The sequence below is a fragment of the Oculina patagonica genome, chromosome 7, assembly GCF_052425735.1.
Source record: "Oculina patagonica isolate OP01 chromosome 7, crgOcupat, whole genome shotgun sequence".
Lineage (NCBI taxonomy): Eukaryota > Metazoa > Cnidaria > Anthozoa > Scleractinia > Oculinidae > Oculina > Oculina patagonica.
Genome location: NC_135764.1, coordinates 21915154 through 21939813, shown reverse-complemented (window position 1 = coordinate 21939813; position 24660 = coordinate 21915154). Strand labels below are relative to the sequence as shown.

At 38.4% G+C, this 24660-nt stretch overlaps 2 protein-coding genes and 1 pseudogene across 2 annotated transcripts; 1 reads left to right on the top strand and 2 right to left on the bottom strand.

Moving 5' to 3' along the window:
• The first annotated feature begins 2939 nt into the window (after nucleotides 1-2939).
• Nucleotides 2940-7252, top strand: LOC144661553 (putative skeletal organic matrix protein 2). The gene is made up of 6 exons (XM_078522365.1): nucleotides 2940-3089; nucleotides 3793-3987; nucleotides 4139-4291; nucleotides 5096-5290; nucleotides 5964-6119; nucleotides 6910-7252. The coding sequence occupies exons 1-4, from the start codon at nucleotides 3032-3034 to the stop codon at nucleotides 5254-5256; spliced, it is 567 nt and encodes a 188-aa protein (XP_078378491.1). The 5' UTR covers nucleotides 2940-3031; the 3' UTR covers nucleotides 5257-5290; nucleotides 5964-6119; nucleotides 6910-7252.
• A 2744-nt stretch (nucleotides 7253-9996) lies between these two features.
• Nucleotides 9997-14489, bottom strand: LOC144661608 (histamine N-methyltransferase-like). Its single transcript, XM_078522411.1, has 2 exons — nucleotides 14457-14489; nucleotides 9997-10937 (listed from the first exon to the last, which is right to left on the bottom strand). The coding sequence occupies exon 2, from the start codon at nucleotides 10921-10923 to the stop codon at nucleotides 9997-9999; it is 927 nt and encodes a 308-aa protein (XP_078378537.1). The 5' UTR covers nucleotides 10924-10937; nucleotides 14457-14489.
• A 2938-nt stretch (nucleotides 14490-17427) lies between these two features.
• LOC144661211 (histamine N-methyltransferase-like) lies at nucleotides 17428-18575 on the bottom strand (annotated as a pseudogene).
• Nucleotides 18576-24660: the final 6085 nt, after the last annotated feature.

Sequence of the window (24660 nt, the reverse complement as noted above, 5' to 3'; positions counted from 1 at the left end):
CGTGAAGAAGCGGCATGTGTATAAAATTACAGTAAATTTTAAGAGTTTTATTTAGATGAGTTTAGTATTTCCCAGTATTTCTTCATTTCTACTCCAACGATTTTCTTGAAACTTGGCTATCTCACGTGTTAAGTCAATATTAGCTTATTCCAGAAATTTAGCAAAAATTTATCGGCAATTTTTTTTTTTTGGATTCAATTTTGTTCAAAAACATGGGTCCAGTTAAACGCCAATAGCATTTAAAATATATTTCTCCATTGCAATCAAACTTCATCATGTTATTGCTAAATGATACATGAAATTTTTCCTAAAGTTTCAAAGCCATTGCTTTAAAGCCGAAAAAGTTCTGACGCAAAGTATGTCACTGATGAATACGCCCGAAATGACTACGGAGCCACCTTAAATCTGCCAAAAGTTGCACGAACATTGAACTGATTACTGTAAGATGCTATTTTGCTTAGTACTGTTTGAAGTTACATTACATACAAACCATGTTTACGTATCGAGCTGGCTCGGCACGTATATGATTGTATTTTTGGAGGTTATTTAGCCACGCCTCAGTTGACTGTGGTGGAAGGTGGCGTGTGTTATTGTCGCAGCTTTAATCTACGCGCCTTTTTGCATAGTTCGTATGGAAACAGCTAGCTATCGCGCGCAGTTTTAATAATGAGGTGGTGAATCGCACACACTTTAGCAAAATTTTCTGTAATCTGTATTAGAAAACTGTTAGAAACGTCATGTATTTGTTATTAATATATTTCACCGTTTATTATACATTAGAGAGTATGCATTAAAAATGTCAGCGGGCACCTGCACTTCATTGAGAGTCTGAAATGATGCCATTTGTAATTTCGTTTCATGGAAACTTTTATTAAACGTTATTACAAAATTAATTAAAAAAAACGAAGAGACTCAAGATTTACCTTGTTGTCTTTATTTCCATTCATAAGGTATGAGAAACTGAGTTTTTACATGTAAAATAAAATAAAATGGAAATCTCTGGTCACCAGTAGAATGGCCTCAAACGTGACGCTTTTTTTTTCTCATCACGCAAATCTTTGAGCAAAAATTCGTGACGAGACCAAATTTCGTCTGCGCAGGATGCTGTCAGAATGAAACAAAGTAACGCGATCATCGCGTTACGCTGTCTGATTAGCCTAAAATGCAGGCGTTTTGTGAGCAAGCGAACGTATTTTGATTTTGTGAGCGCTGTGTTGGATTCGAACTCACTGCCGTACTGATCTCATCAGTTTAAATACTTTACCAGGGTCCTAAAGTTTAGAATTCTTTCCCAATATAAAACACTGGTTCGACTATCTTTTCTGCGTAAAACCCGGCGTATAAATCGAACGTCCAGTAATCGAACCCAACCAAACACCAATCGTTCGATTAAGTTCAGTAATCAATCATAATCGAACTCACAAAAAATTGGTCAATCGAACAAAATCGAACGTTCGACTAACGAACAGTCGACATCGAAAAAATCAAACGTTCGATTACCGAACAGTCACAATCGTACTCATCGAACGTTTGATTACTGAGCTCCTGTCCCGGCTCATCTTTTTAATTTTGCGGACATCTTGTACGGTACACCGTCCCCCAGTATAGTCCTACGTGTTTTACTTATCAAGAGCGGATTCAACAAAACATCGGATGTCGTTGTGTTCGATTGGTTCGATTGGTTCGAAAATCGAACTCACAGCAAAATAGATGTTCTATTTTGTTCGATTTCGAACCCAATCGAACGATTGGTGTTCGATTGAGTTCGATTAATTTTTGGTTCGATTTTGTTCGATTGGATACGCCGGGTTAAAACAGCAAATGATTGAATTTTTTATTAATCGAGTCTGAATTGACCTAGCCGGCGTTCGCTTATCACAAACGCTTTTATTCCAGGCTATAGTGCGATGAAAATTTCTGTCAGTTTCAAAGCGTTGTCGCTTATTACGTGCCATCGCATTCTCATCTGACAACAGATGCAAAATAATGTCTTTCTTCGCGGAGAACATCATCTAATAACACATTTTCTTTAAAATACATTAGTATTAACTCCAGAACAATAGATGAATCCTCTATCTTGATAAACTTAACAGTAATTTTGGACATAAGCGAGCTCTCTGGTGCATTTATACTTTATTTACTGATTAATACAGATGGCATTTTATTTTTCCATTTGTTTAGACTAACGGGTACTTTTAATTTTAGGCGACGCTGGCGTGACTGGGGCTCTCTGGCACCAAAATACTAAGTAACGCAGCACCCTCAGAAGTGTTACTTCCTTCGTACGCATTGTTGCATGAAAATAATCTGTACATAAAGGCACCCGTTTACGGGTTAAGCCAGTTTTCCTTTAAAAAAAAATTGCTTTCGCAGAAGACCACAGGTTTCCGGTTTTCCGGGAAACGTTTATGTGTAGCATTAGAAAATTTCAATGTCTTTCCCAGAAAGCTTGGATCCACTCTATGTGTTCCTGCTTTTCTTGGAAATTCACGAGCATTTTTCCAAGAATCTAAGGAATTTCCGGCCCTCCCTGACTCCTTCACTTAGTTAACAGCTGTAAAGAGTAAACAGTAATTTTATTAACACAACATTGTTTTCGGATCTTAGAAGCTAGCAGGTAGCCAAACTAAAATTCTAGGCGAACTACTACTGAATTGACCATAATTTAATTAATTAGCGGTTCAAAAGAAAAAGTAAGAAGAAAAAGAAAAGCTGACTTAAATAATACGCTAGTAAAGATATTTTCCCGCCCAGCTTATTGGGAACCGTTGAATGACGTCAGCATAAGATCATGATAGCAGTTTTCTCGGAAAGATACCTCGAATAACCCAACCAGTAAAGCCCAAACATAGTGCGCATTGATTGGCTAAATTCCGTCAAAGTGCATTTTATGACGGTGACTGTACAAAGCTGCTTGCTATTTAGCCGTTCATCGTTACTCGACAATACATTTTCCTACGAGGCAAACCACGAAGCATTAACATCTAGCTGAAGTACAGCGTCGACTATTGATATACCTGGAAGAAGTTCAATGATCATGAAGTCTGTTGCTTATTTTACAATCATCTGCCTTGTGATAAAAGCAGTTGGTAAGTATCCATTTGTTTCAAAGTAACGAGTTTCCGTTTTTTGTAGAGTCTTAGTTTATATCAATTTGTTGCTCGTGGAATGCACTGTATATACAACTTAATGCGCCAAACTACTTTTGGTTATTGTGTGTGTCCGGGGTACAGTGGCCTAGTGGTTTGCGCGCTGGACTCCGGATCGAGCGGTCCGGCTTCAAGCCCTAGCCAGGGTGTGTTTTCGGGCGCGACACAATGCTCATAGTCCCTTATTTTCCATCGAAGTGTATAAATGACTACAATCGAATCTAATGCTGAGGATAAGTAATTTTTCGATGGACTAGCATTTCATCAAGTAAGAAGAAATACTTGTTGTTGCTTAATGCTTAAAAAACTGGTGTGAGCTGCGGCCTGATGTGCCTTCCCGAATGAAGCCTTTCTTATCGAATTGTTTACGCACGGCCTCTCTCAACGCTTGTAGGCCAACATTTGACTAGCAGGGTGGTAACTTACAATAATTTTAAATTTTCTTAAAATGCCACGCCATTCGGAAAAAAACTCTTGTTGGTTTGGGTACGTTTGGCCCAAGTTTGACTATTACTTAACCGTAACTATATTATCGCTTCACACAATTAACCGTTGGCTCTTGTTAAACGCCAATGGGCATATATACCTGTCGGGGACAAGAATAACGTCTCACTTTTTGTCTCTTTATTTTTTATTCTGGCAGACGCTGGTCCAAGGGAGTGCCATGCTTGTGCCGAGCGCGACGCTGCCACTTGCTCCGCGAATCAGATAAGCCAAACCTGTGCAACAGATCGAAATTCACTCGGTACAACTCACTGTGCTTCTGCGGTTGGCAAATACAGGGATCAGTTTGGAAAAGTTCATGATGGCTTCATTCGAGGCTGTATTGATTGTGCAGGTAAATGAAGGTTTAAAGTAATGAAAATGGAAACTTAAAATGTTGCTCATAACAACTGATATATTCGTCTCCATCGGCCAAAAGTCTTTGTTTAACTTTGCTCTAACTGATGCCCTTATAAGCGACTTACCATTTAAACTTGTTGTTCCAGATAATCATGCGGCGTGTTTTGCTCTTGGTGGCGCTCTTAAAGCACGGGAATTTTGGATCTTGCTGGAATGTGAAATGAAATGCTGTACTGGTGATTACTGTAACACCCAGGCCCTAACTTTGTCCTCGGATGCATACTCTGTGTTTAAAGACGGTAATAAAACGCATTCAGGCTGTTTAACTTTATAACTGTGTTAAATTTTTCAAGGTTCTTTTGATTCTAAGGATGCTGGGAATGAAGGAATACTTTTCCATGAGTAAAGGCTATATAGCGTATGTGTACTAAGTAAACTATAGATAAGTTCAATAGTATAAAATCCCTACAAGATTCTTTTTCCTTTTAAATATTTTGTTTCCTTTTTTCTTATGAACAGAGACTTATCAATATTGATATAGCAGCTTTGCACATGATGCACGAGTAACGCTGTCCAGATGTCGAAGGTCATTTTCTCGGAACTGAGAGATATTTTATTATGACAATTTGTTTAGGAAGAAAAAAAATAAAGCGGCAAAAAAAAAAATAATAATAATTAAGGATGAAAAAAAAATTAAACTTGGTAAACTCGATCCCTAAAAATATACAGCATTTTTGCGGTGAATGAAAGATGCACTGTCCGTGTCAAAAAGATCTTCTGAAAGGATGTTTTTAAAATGTGTTTGTTTTGCAGTCAATACCCGTTTAATTTGTTTCGTAATAATCTATTAGTAACTGCAAAAAAACCTTTACGCCTCCGTACTCTGGCAGAAGTGATATAGTTATTACTTGGAGAAAAAAAACCAAATCACAAACTTTTGGACCTTGCTCCCAATTATTTTCAACAGTTGTTTCTGTGACGTCAAAAATTTTCCTGTCGTCCAAAATAACATTTTCCGAGAAAAAAGAAAGTCATGCCCTCTTTGATTAACATATTTGTTGGGGCCAAGGATTAGGTCTCAATTACCTTATTTACCCTCACAGAGGATGGTCCAAAAGAATGTCACGCTTGTGCCGAGCGTGACGAGGCCACTTGCACCGCTAACCAGCAAAGCCAAACATGTGCCACGGATCGAAATTCACTCGGTACAAGTCATTGTACGTCTGCGGTTGGAAAATATCGGGACGAGAACGGAAATGTCTAGGATGGCTTCATTCGGGGATGTATTGACTGTAGAGGTAAATATATAATCATATATTTCAAAAGGTAAGGCGCGTCCGGGAGGGTTTCATAGCTGTAGACATCCTGTGTCACTATAAATAGGAATGCTGTATACATAAACTCTTTTTTTTTCTCTTTAAAAAATATTGTTTTTCCGTCCCAGGCTGAATATTGTCATTTTCTGCCGATTTAAGGCTGAAAATATTCTTCCGAATTTTCTTAGATTATATCATTTGACCATTTCGTTTGTGCTGTACGCCATACATATTTATAAAATGTACTGTTCATCGAACAGTCATTGGCATCAAAAATTTGGCTAGTGCAGGTTTGTATCGTTTTATTTGCTAGTTTTTCCGTTTACATGATTAAGATAAAGGGATTTTTTTATATAGTTTTATATAATTTTTATATATTTTAGTTTACTATTTACAAATAGTTTATCTATTTACAAATTTTGAAAACACAAACTTCCATTCTTTTCAAAATCTCAGCTTCGGGTTTATTCCTATAATATTCCTCAATATTCTTTTAAAATAAATTCTTATAAAAAAAGAGTGTGATTAAAACATGTTGCTTGTTGACAAGTGCAATTGTGCCTACTAGTCAAAAAAATGTTCAATGTTACATTTTCAGGTCCTTTTGAAGCAATTATTCTGTATTTGATTTGATTTGATTTATTTGTTGTTTCAGATAAAAAGGCAGCGTGTTTCGCTCTTGGTGGCGCTCTTAAAGCACGCGAAGATTGGACCTTGCTGAAGTGTGGAATCGAATGCTGTACTGATAACGAATGCAACAACCAGACTACAACCTTGTCACAAGCTACAATCACCGTGTTTACACCAGACGGTAATTACCTGTGCAAACCATTAGGAGAGTCTGGATGAGGTCAAACTGTCAGAAATGGCACTGAGATTTAAGATCTGCAAAATTTACTCTGACATCTGAAAAATGAGATTGAATTTTTGTAGCTGAGAAACTGCCGAAAATTTAACTTAAAACTGGGATTCTAGTACCCCATCCAGACCCTCGCTACATATTGCGTTCACTATTTTGTTTTAGTAGAAACTCAGCTGTGTTCTAATGGAAATCCACGAATCTGATTGGTTCTCCCACTGATTTCTATTCGCCGATAGAAAACAGTCGCGCGCTCGCGTAGCTCTTAAGCGGTAAATTTTCTTGATATTTGTCTTCAAAGTGCACAATATTGTAGGTTTAAGACTGCAATCCTCTAGAGTTTCTACTAAAACAATTAGACTACTCGCCCTCGTTTTCTATGAGCGATAGTCAACTCGGCTGCGCCTCGTTGACTATTTGCTCATAGAAAACTTGGGCTCGTAGTCTAATTGTTAAATATTTAACACAAATTGCTTTGTACTTCATGTCGATCTATATAAGAGATGTTGCGGCAAAACAACATCTTCACTAACTCCTAGTTTTTTTCGACACATTTTGATTCTTGTGCGTTTCGAAAAAGTTTGATCCGTGTGCATGTTTAGCACTGATCTCTTAGAAGAGATCTTAAGTGTCACTGGACTACGTTAAATACCGGCTTCTTTTATTTATCTTACCGCCGTAGACTAATTCTTCAATTTGAATATTTTTCTTACATGTGCCGCTGTTTCACCAACCATTTAAGGACCAGCTGCTGCAGCGAGCCGAGAGGGTCTGTCTGTGTTCATCACTGCCGGAGTACCTGCCTTTGCTCTTGCTTTGTGCAGCATCTTGTACCACTTTTAGTAAATAGCTGCAGAAGCATGACATTGCCAACCCGTGATATATGCTTTTACTCATGAAAGAAAGCGTATTCTTGTAGTAAAGTTTCTTATTAGCGCACCCTTCTAAAGTAGTTATTTGAATAAATAAATGTAGTGACTGCATAATTAGCCAGACCCCGTCAGTTCATTCGAATAAAGCCTAGTCACTTCCCAGTAAATCATTTTTTCAGGCATTGCATTTGTAATAAAAACTATCAACCATTGCATGAAGACTACTGATTATAAAGATTTTGATATAATTGTCACGTGCTGTTCGAAGCTTCATTTATGTGATGAAATACTAAAGAGTACAAATACAATTAAGTAACTAGTAAAAGCTGTTGATTGTTGTAACACCACAATCAAAGCTCTTCATTTGTTTTGAATGGTAGCGAATTTAAGGAGTGCCAACTATAATAAATATGCAGCGCACTGTTTCAGAGCCTTTTATCTGCTTTAACAAGTACTTGAGACATCAATGCGTAAACGAATAAAGGAAATTTGAGCCACAAATTTACACATTCTAACATAATTTGCTCGTAAAAATTAGACGATTTATAAGAACTGGAAACTAAGGCCAAAGACAGCTACATAACATTTATTTAACCGTTAACTCCGTTTCTCATAAGAATATATAAGCAGACGACCGGTAGTCTTCCAAAATCATTGTTATAAATCGTTACAAAAACAGCAACACAGCGGTCAGCTTGTAATAACTTTTCTACTGACATCCTATCATCTGTAATGACGTTTCTCGGAAACTTCAGTAATCATAATTAAACACTGAGTAGACTCAATATTTTATGTCGCTGTCTCAATTTTCGCTTTAAAGGGGTGGGAAGTCGAGCCTTCATACGTAGACCTCATTCCTTTCAATAATGTTTGAAGTTCTAAATAATCGAACAAAAGCACTATTAATTCTTTCGAAGTTGTAATCATGATTATATAATTCTTGCATTTTTCAAGAATTTTTCGCGGTTTGCTGGATGAGCGAATCCTACACATCACCATCTTATCCTTGACTATGCGGCATAAGACTTCGACAGTTTTTTTTTTTGTCCCCAGTTTTGCCATAGCAAATCATACAAGCTAAGGTGTACACAAGAACACCCTATAGAAAAACTTTCTAAACATAACGATATACAACAACATCGATCAGGCGGATAATAATGTTTGATTGTCGCTCAACGGTTTTGAACTTTGCGACTAATGAAAGGGTTATTCCCGAAACGTTTCGCAAAACTAGTACTAAAACACAAAGTGCTACACAGCACGTTATTATTATTTTTCATTTACAGCAACAATCAATCAATCAATCAATAAAATTTATTTACCCTCGGAGCTGACGGGGGCTGGCTAGGCCCCTAGCAAAACATATGCTAATATGCCGAGAAAATAAATTACAAATGTAAAAATATATACAGAACGAAAAATTCATTAATAAATAAGTATTAAATTAAATTAAAATTAAAAGGGACTATCTAGCTGCGCACAGCATTACGGAAGGCCTGTAGTGTAGCAATTGTTCTTACTCGGTCTGGCAGTTGATTCCAGGCGTTCGCCGCCCAGTATCTTACAGATACTGGGCGGCGAACGTATCTGACAGATACTTTTAGCATTTTGTAACAGCAAAAGATACAGAGCAAGCTTTAAAATTTGAGGAGTTCCAGACAATCGAAAGAGGAGTACCTCCAACGGTTTGTAGAGATTCACACCTGATTACTACGCTACGCCGTACATACAGTGTAAAACGATGTGCAAAGTACAGTGAATGAGTCCTAATGGATTTTCTATTCTCTTTCGCTTCGGGCGCTCAGCCGAATAGAAAACATTTCTATTGTAAATAAAAAAACAACAACAACAACAACAACAGTTTGTGGAGGCTGGGGAGCCTCCAGCGATCGAGTCTATAAATCAGTTAATACAGAGATATAAGCGAACTCTAAAAAGTTACAGTCTGCCACAGGCTAAATATAAGCTTCAACGTGAACAGTGAAGAAAAATCTGCAGCCTAGGCGGAGACAGTGAAAACAATGTCAACGTGGCAAATAGGAATATAAGTAGAAATTCCAATTATTACAAGCTACATTAAAAAAAAAAAAAAAAACTTACACAAAAATAAGGAGATTGCCTCGAGTAAACTGGTCGACGTCAAAGGTATGATATTCACAAGGAGTGGTTTATAAATTAAAGGGACTGAAAACCCAAATGGGAATATTTGCAATTCACGCTAAAAGAAATACAACTTTTTTCCCTTTTATTTCGCGTACGATTTTATGCCTGTATACGCTACTCGATACAAGTGGCAACCCTTAGAATCAATATAGTACCAATTACAGGCCGTCGAATGTAGGCTGCTATTACAAACAAACAAAAGTAACAAGCGGCGTGTCTTCCGGAGCTTTATGGTTATAAATAGACTAACAAACTAAATAAGATTATATCAATCAAGACCTATAGCGATATGAAAATACAAAATTACAAATTCTACAGTTTTCAAATATACAAGTCTTTGAGCATGTATACTACAACGTCGTAAGATTCAAATAAAGCTCTTCAATAATTGAAAACATGTTACTTTACCACCATGGTACATAGTCTGACCAACTATCTATAATTACATCGATGAATAAAAAGGAACTATTTTCCTCCAATCAAAAATATTTACTTTTTTTCTATCATAGTTTACGGTCCACAGGTTTTTTTTTTCTACGATTTCCTGAGACTAAACCTGTATCGAAAAAAAATTGAATCATAAATCGATACACCATCATCATCTCACGTTATTGGTGACCTACTAATAAGTCATTTGTACATTGTCCAAATAAACGCAATCAGGTCAATTTATCCAAGTAATTCAACTAAGTATCTTTATTTAAACACTAAAGTGTTTCCGTCGAGGAACTATCGACTGATACTTTCACCGCGGAAATTTGATTTTCCGCTCAAAACAAAACAAAAAAAGTCTTTTAATGATCGAATCCTTTCAAAATGATGACAGCGTTGTCTCTTAGTTTCACAATTTTCCTTCCTTGCTCGCTCATAAACGACTGATCTTTCCAAAACTTTAAGATCCTCTCAAGTGTTTCCTTTTCTTCGTTTTGTCGAACATCTACTCTATTTGTCAAAAAATCCAAGAGGTTATTTCCTTCGCGCGACGAGCTATCAAAAATGTTGGTAATATCCAGGTTGTTAGAATCACCCGGACACGCAAAATGCCTCCATCCTCTCTGGGTAGCTGTAGCAACAACATCCCTATTCCTAGGAGTTGAAGGGCTACGCACATCGGGAAACTTGGCTGCGAACATCATCATAGGGTCCTCTTCGCTTTGAGCGATTGATATTATGATGCCCTCCTTTCCAAGCTCTTTCTCGTAGCAATGAACGAGCGCGTCTTCTACTCCAAGGTAATAGATGCTGTGCATGAAATGAACCACATTAAATTTGACGTCATCTGCCTTCTTCTGTGACGTATATTCTTCGAATGTCATCGGAATCCATTCAAAATCAATATTTGCGTGTCTCCTGAAATGTTCGGCTAGATTCTCAGCTTTTGTGCGAAAGGACGCCAGCCTATCAACGTCTGGCTCAATTACACGGTTGAACAGTGACAATGATTCTCCTACTGCAAGAGGAATCTTGTCATTCAAGGCTTTTAAAATGCTTATATCATTTTCACCCTCCCCACTTCCAACACTGAGGACACGATAAGGCGACTTGTTTGATGCGCGAACTTCTTGAAGATCAGAGATTCTTTTGGTGATAACAGGAACGATGTGCTTTTCGATGCATTGTAAAATGGCATTCTCTTGGTTTGTTGAAGCCAGAAAACATTGAAAAGAGCGGGAGTATGCTTCAGGATGAGAGGATAGAAGGCGAGAGTTATGTTGAGCCATCTTTCGGATCAGAGCTGAAATAAAAACAGGTGTTACAGACAAGGCTCTATTATTAAGTCACGATTGGCTTACTTTCAAGGCATTTTGAGAAACACAAAAATCATGCTAATCAGCCATCGTACTAGAAAATCGAAAGGTTTAAAGCCATTTTTTGGAACGAGAACGATTCTACACACATTTTGTTTTAACTATAAAGAAAAATAAATCAGTTTCTTGATCAGAACTTAAATTTAGTTTGTTTGCCATCGTTTAAACAAGAAGTTCCGGTGTAAAAGGGGCCTGGCCTGGCGATTTTCACGCCCAGTTGTCAGTCAATCATCAAAGCGTAAACAACTGGCAAACAACCTGCGTATTTTCCACAACTGTTACTGATAAAATGTGTTTCATTTTCGCTAGGAATATTCTGTTAAACGTTAGGAAGTTATTTTTCATATTTTTGTCAATAAAGCATGTTCAGCTTGAAGGATGCTCGGCATCACAACGTGCCACGAATGCAAAAGTACAAATTTGCATTTCGCGCCCGAGAAGTGTTAAATGTGGGAGTTGCTATCCCTTTTATAGCGGAACTTCTTGTTTAAGAGATTTAAGCTATGAACAGAGGAGAATGGTGAGAAGGGCACGTTCGGGCTTATCACGAATTAGCTTCGTAATGTTAACGGGAGGTGGCAACTTTAACGAAAATGTTAAAATATTTATTGCCAACGGTTGGCATTCGTTTTTCATTTGTTCTTTAAAATGACAACAAAAAAGTAAAGCGTCCATTAAAAAAATTAACTTTGCTTAAACTCCAACATGGAACAAACAATATCATAACATGACAATGACGCGAACGTGTAAATTTGTACAACTTAATTACAACTCGAACTGCTTTACTGCGTACATGTTTACACGTATTATTAAGAATTGTTTGTTCTTTTAAGATCGGCATCTTGCATGGACATGTCGCAACGACACAAAGTAGGGACAAAATAAACATGCACGAACAAAAGGAATTGTAGTAGGTTTTTGTTGCAGCGAAACGTGCCAATATGGCAAGCGAAACGCCACGATGCGATGTGTGTCTATGCAACTTGTTCCTGCTACATTTTTTTGTGTTTGCACGCATTGCGATTTAACTTGTCCCTGCTACATCCAGCAGCGCCAAATCGAACTCGTGTGCCAGCCCCTTTACAGCGTGCTGCAACTGCCCTATGGACACTACTGAGACATTTTAATTTAAACATTCCCAGTTCGTTTTTATCAGAACGTCCTGTTGACACTTGGAGTTGGAGTTTTTAACATAAAAACTCAGTCGCTATATAAAAGGTGATTCCGCTATATAAAAGGTGATTAAATAGGGTTTTAGGAGGATCAATAATTATAATTGATAATTACTTCGGCTCACAGCATTATTGGGTATGTATTGCAAGCAGCTGAACACCCCTCTGTAACAGACCTGGTGACACCTAATTTTCCACCAGGTTTTCAACACAAAATCGACCAGGGAAGTCAAAAATCCACCAGGCTGATTACTTTTTTCACAACGGAGGTCGATGATTTATTAAATCTAACCATGTATGTATGTATATACATGCAAAACTCTGTGACCCAATTTGCAATAAACTTAGCGGGGTAATCGTACATAACTTTCCGCACCGATGTCGCCTAACTAACGGCTGTAGATGACACCGTCGTTTTTTCGCAATGCACGTAAACAACTGAAGTAACGTACTGTTTGTATCCTGCTCTTACACGAAGAAAAGTGGCAAAGGACAAAACGGAATCAAATAAAGGCGTCGGACTAAATTTCTTGTATAAGACGTCCTTTTCTGCCTTCGCGTTATACGGCAAACGGGCCGATTTTGCTATGCCCGAGCGTTCTTTGTATCGCATAGCGCATTACCGCCACTAGATCCGCAATTGGTCAAATTTAACAAATCATTGCCACAATGAGCCGATGAGTCACCATACTATTGACACTTTCAGTTCGCACTAGGACTTGAAGCAGTCGCAGGGGTTATATTTCTGAAATCCACTGAAATTCTCGCAAGTCTTTGCCCATCAGAGTAAACGACACGCAATGCATGCAGAAGCGATGACGAACAGAAGAACAAATTCCGATATTCGATTTTGTTTCAAAGAAATTGGGAGAACTTTTCGTGAGATAATTTTTTCGACTCCCTAGTTTGAACGTCTCTCAAGCCCTGCTAACCTGAATACAAGTTAAATTACTTTTCCAGAAGGTAACTGACATAAAGATTTATTATCAAAAGAGACGAGCACCAAGAGACAGATCCAGTGGTTGTCTAGCACGCGCGCGCTTAAATTTAAACTGTGTTGTCCGTTTACCGTTACAGTTGCAATATGTTCAAAATGTCGGCTCTCATTCGTTAATCAATTTTTGGAAGGTCAATGCATAAAGAATCAAACTAAGAAAACCGTCTGCTTATATCTTTTACAGGTCGAGTGAATTGTTCTTTTTTCGGATTTAGCGAACAATGAAAAATACGTGTTAATGACTGCTGTCCTCCAGCTAGACATTATTAGTTTCATGCAGTTGAAAGCTACACAAAGAACTATTTACACTGTACTTACAATTTGAGGCAGCTTAATTAAAGTTTACCGTAATACGCCACTTGAATGATCTTGAATGCACTTGAATAACTTGAGTATTTTTTACATCACATTGTGCCGGCGGGCTGCAAAGTTAAACACGATATTTACATCAAACGCCGCTCAAACTGCCCAAAGCTGCTTAATCGACGGAAAAAAGGCACTTAATACTCACCAAGAATTATATCGGTCAAGCTGATTATCCTCTGCGTATTTATTCTATAAAACGCTGTAGATAGCCGGGTCGAAAATACTTCCACACATTCGCTTTGGGCCGCGCGCGCTGTTCAAATCGCTCTGAAACATTCACAAGGTCGTATTATACAGAAAAGAAAACAGATCTGTTTTGTCTCTTCAGTGACGTGCATGACAGCAGAACAAGCGACAAAAAGAATAGAAAAAAGTTAACAATTACTTTTTGCTATTAACATTAAGTTATAGTCAAGTTATACTCAAGTTATTCAAGCTTGCTAATCAAGATGGCGGACGGACGCTTTGTCACGAGCTCTTGGCTTCTGTTTCTTTTTCTCCTGTTATATATTATCAGCCTCTCTCTGGATAACAGGCATGCCTTATTAACCGAATTCCAGCACCGTAAACTATGTGTTATGCTACCCTGTCGACTGAAAGTGGAAAGCTGGATATTCATCCACCGAAGGCCACGAGTCACAGCGTGGAAGACTGTTATGAATGTCTTAACACGGGTCAAAAGATCAAAGGCGACCACGGCTTACTACGTTATAGTTATATTTCCACCAGGGAGGGCAAAATAACCCACCAGGTCGGGTTTCACCAGGTCTGTTACAGAGGGGTGTAGCTGAGACCTGCGTCCTCAGCTGCCTGCCCAATATACCCAATAATGCTGTGATCCTCAGCAATTATCTATGAAATAACAACCTTCAGTGTACATAAAGAAATCAAAGAGCTAATTATCAATTTACCTGCAATCGTCTTCGTCTTCGTCTTTTTCGCTGTGTAAGTGCGGCTGTGTAATGCAGTGCAATCAGCGTGGACACTTAATTAGCTGAAGATCACTTTTGTCTTCGACTTTAATTAATTCGTACGTCAAAAACCTTGACGAGTGCTACATTAAGGCTATTTTCAGGGTTTGGGGCTTTGTAAACACTGAAAGTAAACTAATTTCATAATTTCAGCGAAGATATCGTCAACAACAATTAACCTTCACGGTCAAATGACACGTAAATTTCGAAAGTGTAAACTACAAAAATTGCCAGCACTGCGCACTACCTAAATGTAATAAAATGTAACAACCTGAGTTACCGTAAATGTGATACAAGTTAACTCTAAATGGAATTACACGTTGGTAAGGATAGCGAAGATGTGAATGAAATCCATGTCATCAACGTTTAAGTGTTATGATCGGATCATCCATACCGTTCCGAAGATTTCACGAAGCACAACGAAGAATACCAAAGCTTTTATATATGGAAGACTCTTTACGCTTAACCGAAGCCTTCCAAAATTTCAGAGAATAATCCGAAGAGGTGCGAGTATTACAGCAGAAGATTAGCCAATAAAGGATTCAATACACATTTTAACGTTACCGCGAAGGTTTGTGATGAACATAAATATTATTGTAGGTTCTTGTTGGGTTATGCACCAGGCAATTGAATCGGGACGGGTGGGGGATTAACACGACAATACCGACGCGGGGATTCAACGCGTTTGTATTTAATAAACCAGACATTTTGGTGGGGATCCTTCTCTTGTCCGTGAAATCAAATTGGTTAACTCCCCGTTGCTTTCACAACCAATTCCAACTTCAAATGCCCAATGCATTGCTGCATTCTCGATTAATCGCCACAGTAATTGGCACGAGAACACGATCATTTCCTTGTGCCACATTCACTCCAGTTGGTGGTCACTGCGGTGTGTTCGTACTTTCCGCCAATTTGCTTAGTATATCTACCTAGTAGCTTAGAGTGAATACCCATACTGCAGTTCAACGAAAGCCGTAAATAGCGGATTTTAAAAAAAGAAAGACATTGACGACATGAGAGGAAAACATCGTCATAAGATAATTGCCTTTTACCTATCTATTTCAATTATGTTTGCCGTCCCTTTTTACAGTGTTTTGTTCCCGTCTTCCCAAAAACCTGTTTCATGTTGCCTTGTTGCCCAGTTGAAATTAGTCATGTTCCCTTGTTCTCGAAAACCCCTAGGAGACCCTCTCTATTCTCTTTCGTTTCGCGAACTCAGAAGTAAAGACGCAAACAACACAATATTTTGTGGAAAGAGTCGCCAGCGATCGAGTTTATTACTTCAGTTTAATACAGTTTGAGCACTGACATAAGCTAAATATAAGCTACAACGTAAACAGTTTAGGGATATCTGTAGCCTAGGCAGAGCCAGTGAAAGCAATGTTAACGTGAAAAACATAGGAATATAAGTAGAAATCCAATAATTGCAAGCTACAGTGAAAAAAAAAACTTAGGTAACAAAAATACACTCTAATTTACACAAAAAATAAGGAAAATAGCCTTGAGTAACCTGGTCGGCGTCATGTGCTGTGATATTCACAAGGAGTGATTTTTAAATTAAAGGGACTGAAAAACCCAATTCGCTTTTTTCACGATCCCATAATACATCTTGTTTACCCCCAAAATTTTTGCATAAGCATTGTTTTCAATTTCTCTTGGGACGATTGTACGTCATTGTAAATCCCAGGAGAAATTGAAAACAATGCTTATGCAAAAATTTTGGGGGGTAAACAAGATGTATTATGGGAACGGTGAAAACAGCGAATGGGGACATTTGTAATTCGCGCTAAAAGAAATGCAACTTCCTCCCTTTTGTTACGCGTACGATGTTATGCCTGTATACGCTATTCGATTATAATAACCCGAAAGTAGCGACCCTCAGAATCAATAGGAGTCAACAGGCCGCCGAATTTAGGCTGCTATAAAACCGAAAGTAACAAGCGCCTTTTCTTTCGGAGTTCTATGGTTATAAACAGACTAACAACTAAAAAAACAATACATCAATCAAGAATTACAGCGATATGAAAATACAAAGTTACAAATTCTACAGTTTTCAAATGAACAAGGTCTGAGCATGCATACTACAACGACATGAAATTCAGATAAAGCTCTACAATAATTCAAAAAGTTACTTAGATAAACTAATCAACTATCTAAAAATATTAGCTACATTGATGAGTCAATTAAGGAACTATTTCCGTCCGACCAAGAAACTCACCTTTCATCAGTCATAGTTAACGGTCGAAAGGCTTTTGTACGATTTCCCGAGAAAGACATCGAATAGGACTAAAATTTTATGGAGTAAAACTTAACCCTCGGACGTACAAGCAATCTCACACCCCCACCATCGTACAAGGGGGGGGGGGGGGGGGTGGATGGAACCCCTCCACGGAGTTTTCGTTATATTAAGGCGTAGAGAAATTATTTTTAACTGAGAAGAAAGCCCTTAGCTTACTCTACAAGATGACATAATTTTAATTGGCTGTGACGTCATATGACGTCACGTGACGTCATTAGAGCGGCCATCTTGGATCCGCCATCTTGGATTTCAACATTTTTTTAGAAAGTCAGAAAATAAGGGAAATTGATGCAAAATCAAGCCAAAATGCTTACGGAATGTAAAAATAAACACATCTTGCACTTCTGTTTTAAAAAACTGGAAAAATTAAGAAAAATGGTAAAAATGACGATTTTTGGCAAGACCTGCTTGTATTTATGACGTTGCCATGGCAACGTCAAATACCATGGACACATGGTTGACATATCAAAATTTCCGCAAAGGATGAATGAACAGCTACTGAAAATTTCAGTATGGTAGAGTAAATCGTTTTTTCAAAATTTGGAAAAAAAACCTTATGGGGGGTGGCATCCACCCCCCCCCCCCCCCCCCTTGTACGTCCGAGGGTTAAAATCGATGCACCATAAAATAAACTGTCATTGGCCACCTACTATCATTTTAATATAGCCATTGTCTTAATAAACACAATCACGTCAATTCATTAACTAAGTATCGCTATTGGAAAATAATTTGAGGTCCTTAGTTGACAGGTCATTAAACATTATTTCAAACATTGGTCATAATAATTGGTTGGGCGTTTTCTTGCTTAACACCTCAGCAGTAAAGAAAGCCTTTTAATGATCAAATCCTTTTAAAATGATGACTGCATTGTCTCTTAGTGTCACAATTCTCCTTCCGTGCTCGTTAATAAACGATTGATCCTGCCAAAACTTTAAGATTTTCTCGACTGTTGCTTTCTCTTCGCTTTGACGCACATCTATCCTAGCTGTTAGAAAATCCAAGAGATAACCTCCTTCGTGCGAGGACCAATCAAAAATGGCGGTAACATCAAGGCTTTTCAAATCACTAGGACATACGAAATATTTCCATCCTCGCGCGATCGCCACGGCAATTACATCTCCATTAGAAGGATATAAGGCCACGTGTTGATCAGAGAATTCGTCAGGAAGCTTGCGAATCGGACTGGTTTCGTGTTGAGCGATGGATATTATTACGCCCTCCCTCCCCAGCTCTTTTTCATAGCAGTGCACAAGGGCGTCTTCTATTCTGACGTAATAGATGCTGTGAATGAAATGAACCACATTAAATTTGACGTCATCTGCCTTCTTCTGTGACGTATATTCTTCGAATGTCATCGGAATCCATTCAAAGTCAATATTTGCAGGTCTCCTGAAATGTTCGGCTAGATTCACAGCTTTTGTACGAAAGGACGCCAGCCTATCAACATCTGGCTCAATTACACGGTTGAACAGTGACAATGATTCTCCTACGGCAAGAGGAATATTGTCATTCAAGGCTTTTAAAATGCTTATATCATTTTCACCCTCCCCACTTCCAACACTGAGGACACGATAAGGCGACTTGTTTGATGCGCGAACTTCTCGAAGGTCAGAGATTCTTTTGTTGATAACAGGAGCGATGTGCTTTTCGATGCATTTTAAAATGGCATTCTCTTGGTTTGTTGAAGCCAGAAAACATTAAAAAGAGCGGGAGTATGCTTCAGGATGCGAGGAAAGAATACGTGAGTTATGTTGAGCCATCTTTGTTACATCGAAGCAGTGCTAAAATAAAAACAGCTGTTAAAGTTTATTCTCTATTTCAAAAGCCTGAAAGGCCTCAAGGAGTGGGGGTGGGGGAGGATAAGATTCGTACGAATTTGACTGCAATCGTGAAGTGTTCGCTAATTGAAACTATTACTTCTTTAAAACGCCGTTTTGAAAGAAACTCCTGCTCGTTTTTAATTGGTCGAGACATTGCCATGTGAACAACCTCAAACCCCCAAAAAACACCGTGACAGAAGATCACACGAACAATAAAAGGTAAGTGAACTTTATTTATCTAGCTTACAGTAGATTAAAGTTTGCGATAAAAACATGCAAAATTCAGTATTTTATGGAGCATTTCTCGCGATCAGTTGACTCAAGCCGAGGTCCGTGTTCGTTACAAATTACAGTGAACGAGATCAAATAGCGCACCGCGACGCTTACGTCACGCGGCCTCAAACACATAGGATTGTCTGCCTTTGCTTACACGTCTTTTTTAATTGGTTGAGAAATTAAATTATCTGAGAAACTTCTGCTCTGTCACTCGCGTCCGTATTAAGACGAAATGAAAAAATTCCGACAGCGACATGCGGACCATTCTTAGTGGCGACATGACAAGCTTTGAAATTGAGACGGGAGACATGTATACCTACCCTAACAGGGCCTCTGGGCTGCCATTGAACTATAGCGTGAAACACGTGTTCTAGCTTAATGCTAAAACTGGTGTCCCTTCCTATTTGGTTTTCGTTCTTAGTTTATTTATTTTCAAGGAGGCCCTGTTAGGGTAGGTATACATATCTCCCGTCTCAATTCCAAAGCTTGTCACGTCGCAACTAAGAACGGTCCGCATGTCGCTGTCGTAATTTCGTCTAAAGGCGGACGCGAGTAACAGAGCAGAAGTTTTCAGATATTTTAATTTCTCAACGAATTATAAAAAAAATGCGTGAGTAACCTAGGTACACAAAGCAGGAGTTTCTCTGGTGTTTTCAGGGGCACCCAACTAGAAAATTTTACTGTAGGTGTCGGAACATCGTAAATAATTTTACCATTAATTAGTGTCTTTTTTGTGCGATTTAAAGCCATATTTTTAAACGCTAAGAAAAGTGTATCTTTTCGGATACAGTATGTGGCCCTTGGTCCGGACGAAAAGGACGCGAACGTGTATTTCTCAGCTTAGAAAAAGAGCAGTGAGTTGATATTTGTCCTGCAAATTACCGTAACATCCATCTAACATATTGAAAGATCATGGTTCGGTTTGACGGCCCTTGGTCCGGACAGCGGGTCCTTGGTCCGGACAGCAGGCAATATTTACGCAACAATTGTTCAAAGTCCAATCTAAAGAAGCTTCTTGCACAATTTTAATTTGTTGTTTCAGCGAAATTCTGAAAAATGAAATAAAAATTTTAGGGAAGAGAGCTTAATTTCATCTCGTCAACAAAATACAGTGAATATAAACTACCACGCTTGTAAGCCTGGCGGATAAGCGTGATTCGAAGCTTGAATTAAAACTCCTTGTTTTAGTTTTATTGTTGTAAATTAAAATGAAGTTGAATTCCGGAATCCTTTTCATTCAGTATTATTTAGCTTGTCACCTTCAGAAGCTTTTAGGTTATATTTGGTTGCCGTCAGTGTCCGGACCAAGGACCTAGTCAAGAAAATTGCTTTAATCCTTTACTTTGAAAGGAAACTCAAGCGGTCAATCAAATTATTTGTACTAGTCGAAATAATATTTCCTATACATCGATTCTACCAAAAATTACTTCCTTTAGCGCGCTCAGTTCTGATATACAAGATTATAAAGAAAACCGGTTAGTTTGCGGCGCCATGAACAAATAAACATTGCGAAAACAAACTTCATTTTCCTCCACGTAGACTTGAAATTCTCGACTTCACCGCCAGCAGGAAAGCCTTCGAGCGAGGTTAAGACAGCAACCAGATCGAGAAATCTTTGGAAATGTTCGGTTTTATTAAAACTTTGTTTCCTTTCAGAAAAATGCGCGATGAACCGAAAGTGTCCGGATCAAGTGCTGTCCGAATTTAGGGCCACATACTGTACGCTAGTTGAACTTTCAAACTTCAGAAAATTTTAGAGACCGAAATACTATTTCCCGAATTTACACCGAAACGGTCTGCTTGGTGCCCCTGTATTTTAATAAAGCAGTTCATTGTTTTTAGTATCTGGATTAATTAAAAACGAGCAGGAGTTTTCGACCAATTATAAACTGAACGACGTGACTCTAAACTAAGTAAACGGAGCAGGAGTTTCTCGTGTATTTTGAAAGAGCCGTTAAGATTAATTTAATTATTTGACAGATAAAAACACGACGTGTCTAACTTTAGAACGCAATAGACGTGAGTAACCAAGGTACACAGAGGAGAACTTTCTCCGGTATTTTAAAAAAGGCAGTTAATGTTTTTAATGTCTCGACCAACTAAAAACGACGCGACTAAATTAGGTACACAATTAGGTTTCAATTTTTCGACCAATTAAAACTGGAAGTAATTTTGAAGTAATTTTGTCAGTCGAGAAATTTTTCATCGGTCAAGAATCAGAACAGTTTTAACTTCCTTTATTAAAAGCCCGAGAAACTCCTGCTCTTGTTTACTAAAGTTAGCCGTTTCGTTTAAAAATCTGTTAAAAAGTTAAATTAATTTTAACGGCTCTTTCAAAATGCACGAGAAACTCCGATCTGGTGCTATTTGTACTTAGTACCCACCTTGGATGTTGGTTGAATACAGACTGAGATGATCCCGGCGTGTCTAGATTCGTACGAATTTGACTGCAATCGTGAAGTGTTCGCTAATTGAAATTGTTACTTCTTTAAAACGCCGTTTTGAAAGAAACTCCTGCTTGTTTTTAATTGGTCGAGACATGACCATGTGAACAACCTCAAACCCCCCAAAACACAAAAGATCAAACGAACAATAAAAGGTAAAGTTTGCGATCAAAAGATGCAAAATTCAGTATTTTATGGAGCATTTCTCGCGATCAGTCGACTGAAGCCGAGGTCCGTCCGTTCGTTACAAATTACAGTGAGCGTATGAGATCAAATAGCGTACCGTGACGCTTACGTCACGCGGCCTCAAACACAGAGGATTGTCTGCCTTTGGTTACACACGTCTTTTTTAGTTGGTTGAGAAATTAAATTATCTGAGAAACTTCTGCTCTGTCACTCGCGTCCGTCTTTAGACGAATTGACGAAATTCCAACAGCGACATGCGGACCATTCTTATTGGCGACATGACAAGCTTTGAAATTGAGACGGGAGACATGTATACCTACCCTAACAGGGCCTCTGGGCTGCCATTAAACTATAGCGTGAAGCACGTATTCTAGCTAAATGCTAAAACTGGTGTCCCTTCCTATTTGGTTTTCGTTCTTAGTTTATTTATTTTCAATGAGGCCCTGTCAGGGTAGGTATACATGTCTCCCGTCTCAATTTCAAAGTTTGTCATGTCGCAACTAAGAACGGTCCGCATGTCGCTGTCGTAATTTCGTCTAAAGGCGGACGCGAGTAACAGAGCAGAAGTTTTCAGATATTTTAATTTCTCAACGAATTATAAAAAAAATACATGAGTAACCTAGGTACACAGAGCAGGAGTTTCTCTGGTGTTTTCAGGGGCACCCAACTAGAAAATTTTACTATAGGTGTCGGAACGTCCGTAAATATATGTTATTTGCCGGCTGGGAGGTCCGTATAGTGAAAAACTGTGACCGAGGTCTTGAAAATGCTGCCCGAGGCCGCAGGCCGAGGGCAGCATTTTCAAGGCCGAGGTCACAGTTTTTCACTATACGGACCGACCCTAAGCCGGTAAATAACTTATTTATTTTTTTCCTACTTTAATGTGTTTGATTAAAAAACACCTAAAAAACCTACAAAGATTTTCTTGCCAAATGTGTTTGTATTTATATACGCGCGCATCCAATGTTGGGTCGATCGCCATAAGCTACGGCAAGAGTAAATAATGATCTGTTTGCTATAAGAGCTTACTGCCAAACAAAATAAATTCATATACATTTCATATACATTACATCAAAATAAATTCACTAAAATGAACAGTACTCAAGGAAAATTTCATCTGAAATAATAGAAAAGCACAATGTAGAACAGAGCAATCAGCGAGTTGCAAACACTTTTAACTCCATTTCGGCTTGTGAGTTCTTTAGTTAATTCTGTTAATTAAACTTACTTTTCGGACTGGAAAGCACTTAGCTATTTACATTTGTATTTAACGAGTCAAAAACCTCTGTGTTGATTCCCACAGTATTCTGTTTTGACAAAAAGTTTGCGAAAGTGAAACTGAATGAAGCTGAAATGTGTAGTTTGGTCGCCTGCACAGTGACGGCACAATATTGCGAGAATTAATTTGACTGTTTTTTAATAAAGCATCTCATTTTCTTGAATGGCGATAAGCAGTATTCGGTTTTGGAGAAAAGTAGCAGAGAAGCAAGGTGTTTGAAAGGATAAATCGAGTCTGTAAACCGGCGACTTGCAGTTAACCGCAATGGCGTGAAAATCAGTGCGAATGCACAAACAACGATCGGCAAACCACGGCCATAAAACTATAACTTCATTTTGTCACTAAAGAGAATAAATACTCGCCTTTTGGAGAACTTCAAGGCCTTTAATTCCACTGCTAATTTTCCCTTTCAAATTTACAACGGTTGGTGAGCAACTACATCGATTTAAATCATTTTGGAGAGCAAAACTGTCATGGGTTCGTTCGTCTCGCCGCGAAATGAAACTCACGAAAGCGTTACCGTGGCCCGTGGGCAGAGATAGGAGAATCTTGCCCGCGCTAATAACCAATCAGATTGCAGGATTCGTTACCGTGCCCTCTTGGAAAAAAATAAATAGTTTTACGTTTAATATGTGTCCTTTTTGTGCGATTTAAAGCCATATTTTTTTAAACGCTAAGAAAAGTGTATCTTTTCGGATACAGTATGTGGCCATTGGTCCGGACGAAAAAGACGCGAACGTGTATTTCTCAGCTTTAAAAAAAAGAGCAGTGAGTTGAGATTAGTCTTAAAATGAATTAAAATGAAGTTCATTATTCCACAGAACTCAAACGGAAGGTGTAACTTTTGTCAGAATCCGTTTCATTCAGTATTATTTAGCTTGTCACCTTCAGAAGTTTTTAAGTTATATTTGGTTGCCGTCAGTGTTCGGACCAAGGACCTAGTCAAGAAAATTGCTTTAATCCTTTACTTTGGACGGAAACTCAAGCGGTCAATCAAATTATTTGCACTAGTCGAAAGAATATTTCCTATACATAAATTCTACCAAAAATTACCTCCTTTAGCGCGCTCAGTTCGGACATACAAGATTATAAAGAAAACCGGTTAGTTTGCGGCGCCATGAACAAATAAACATTGCGAAAACAAACTTCACCTACCTCCACGTCGACTTGAAATTCTCGACTTCACCGCCAGCAGGAAAGCCTTCGAGCGAGGTTAAGACAGCAATCAGGTCGAGAAATCTTTGGAAAGGTTCGGTTTTATTAAAACTTTGTTTCCTTTCAGAAAAATGCGCGATGAACCGAAAGTGTCCGGATCAAGGGCTGTCCGGATTTAGGGCCACATACTGTACGCTAGTTGAACTTTCAAACTTCAGAAAATTTTAGGGACCGAAAAACTATTTCCCGAATTTACACCGAAACGGTCTGCTGGGTGCCCCTGTACTTAAATAAAGCAGTTCATTGTTTTTAGTATCTGTATTAATTAAAAACGAGCAGGAGTTTTCGACCAATTATAAAACGACGTGACTCTGAACTAAGTAAACGGAGCAGGAGTTTCTCGTGTATTTTGAAAGAGCCGTTAAGATTAATTTAATTTTTTGACAGATAAAAACACGACGTGTCTAACTTAAGAACGCAATAGACGCGAGTAACCTGTAGGTACACAGAGCAGAACATTCTCCGGTATTTTAAAAAAGCAGTTAATGTTTTTAATGTCTCGACCAACTAAAAACGACGTGACTAAATTAGCTACACAATGCAGAAGTTTCTTCTTCATTAAAAACTTAACGGTGTTTTAAATTTTTCGACCATTGAAAAACGACTCGACTTTCTAAGCAGTAGT

Bases quoted from the DNA above. Each gene is read 5' to 3' on its own strand.
- LOC144661553 (XM_078522365.1), top strand. From the start codon at position 3,032: ATGATCATGAAGTCTGTTGCTTATTTTACAATCATCTGCCTTGTGATA. The intron at 3,090-3,792 runs GTAAGTATCCAT...TTATTCTGGCAG, and splicing joins CCTTGTGATAAAAGCAGTTG to ACGCTGGTCCAAGGGAGTGC. The intron at 4,292-5,095 runs GTAATAAAACGC...TTACCCTCACAG, and splicing joins ATACTCTGTGTTTAAAGACG to AGGATGGTCCAAAAGAATGT.
- LOC144661608 (XM_078522411.1), bottom strand. From the start codon at position 10,923: ATGGCTCAACATAACTCTCGCCTTCTATCCTCTCATCCTGAAGCATAC.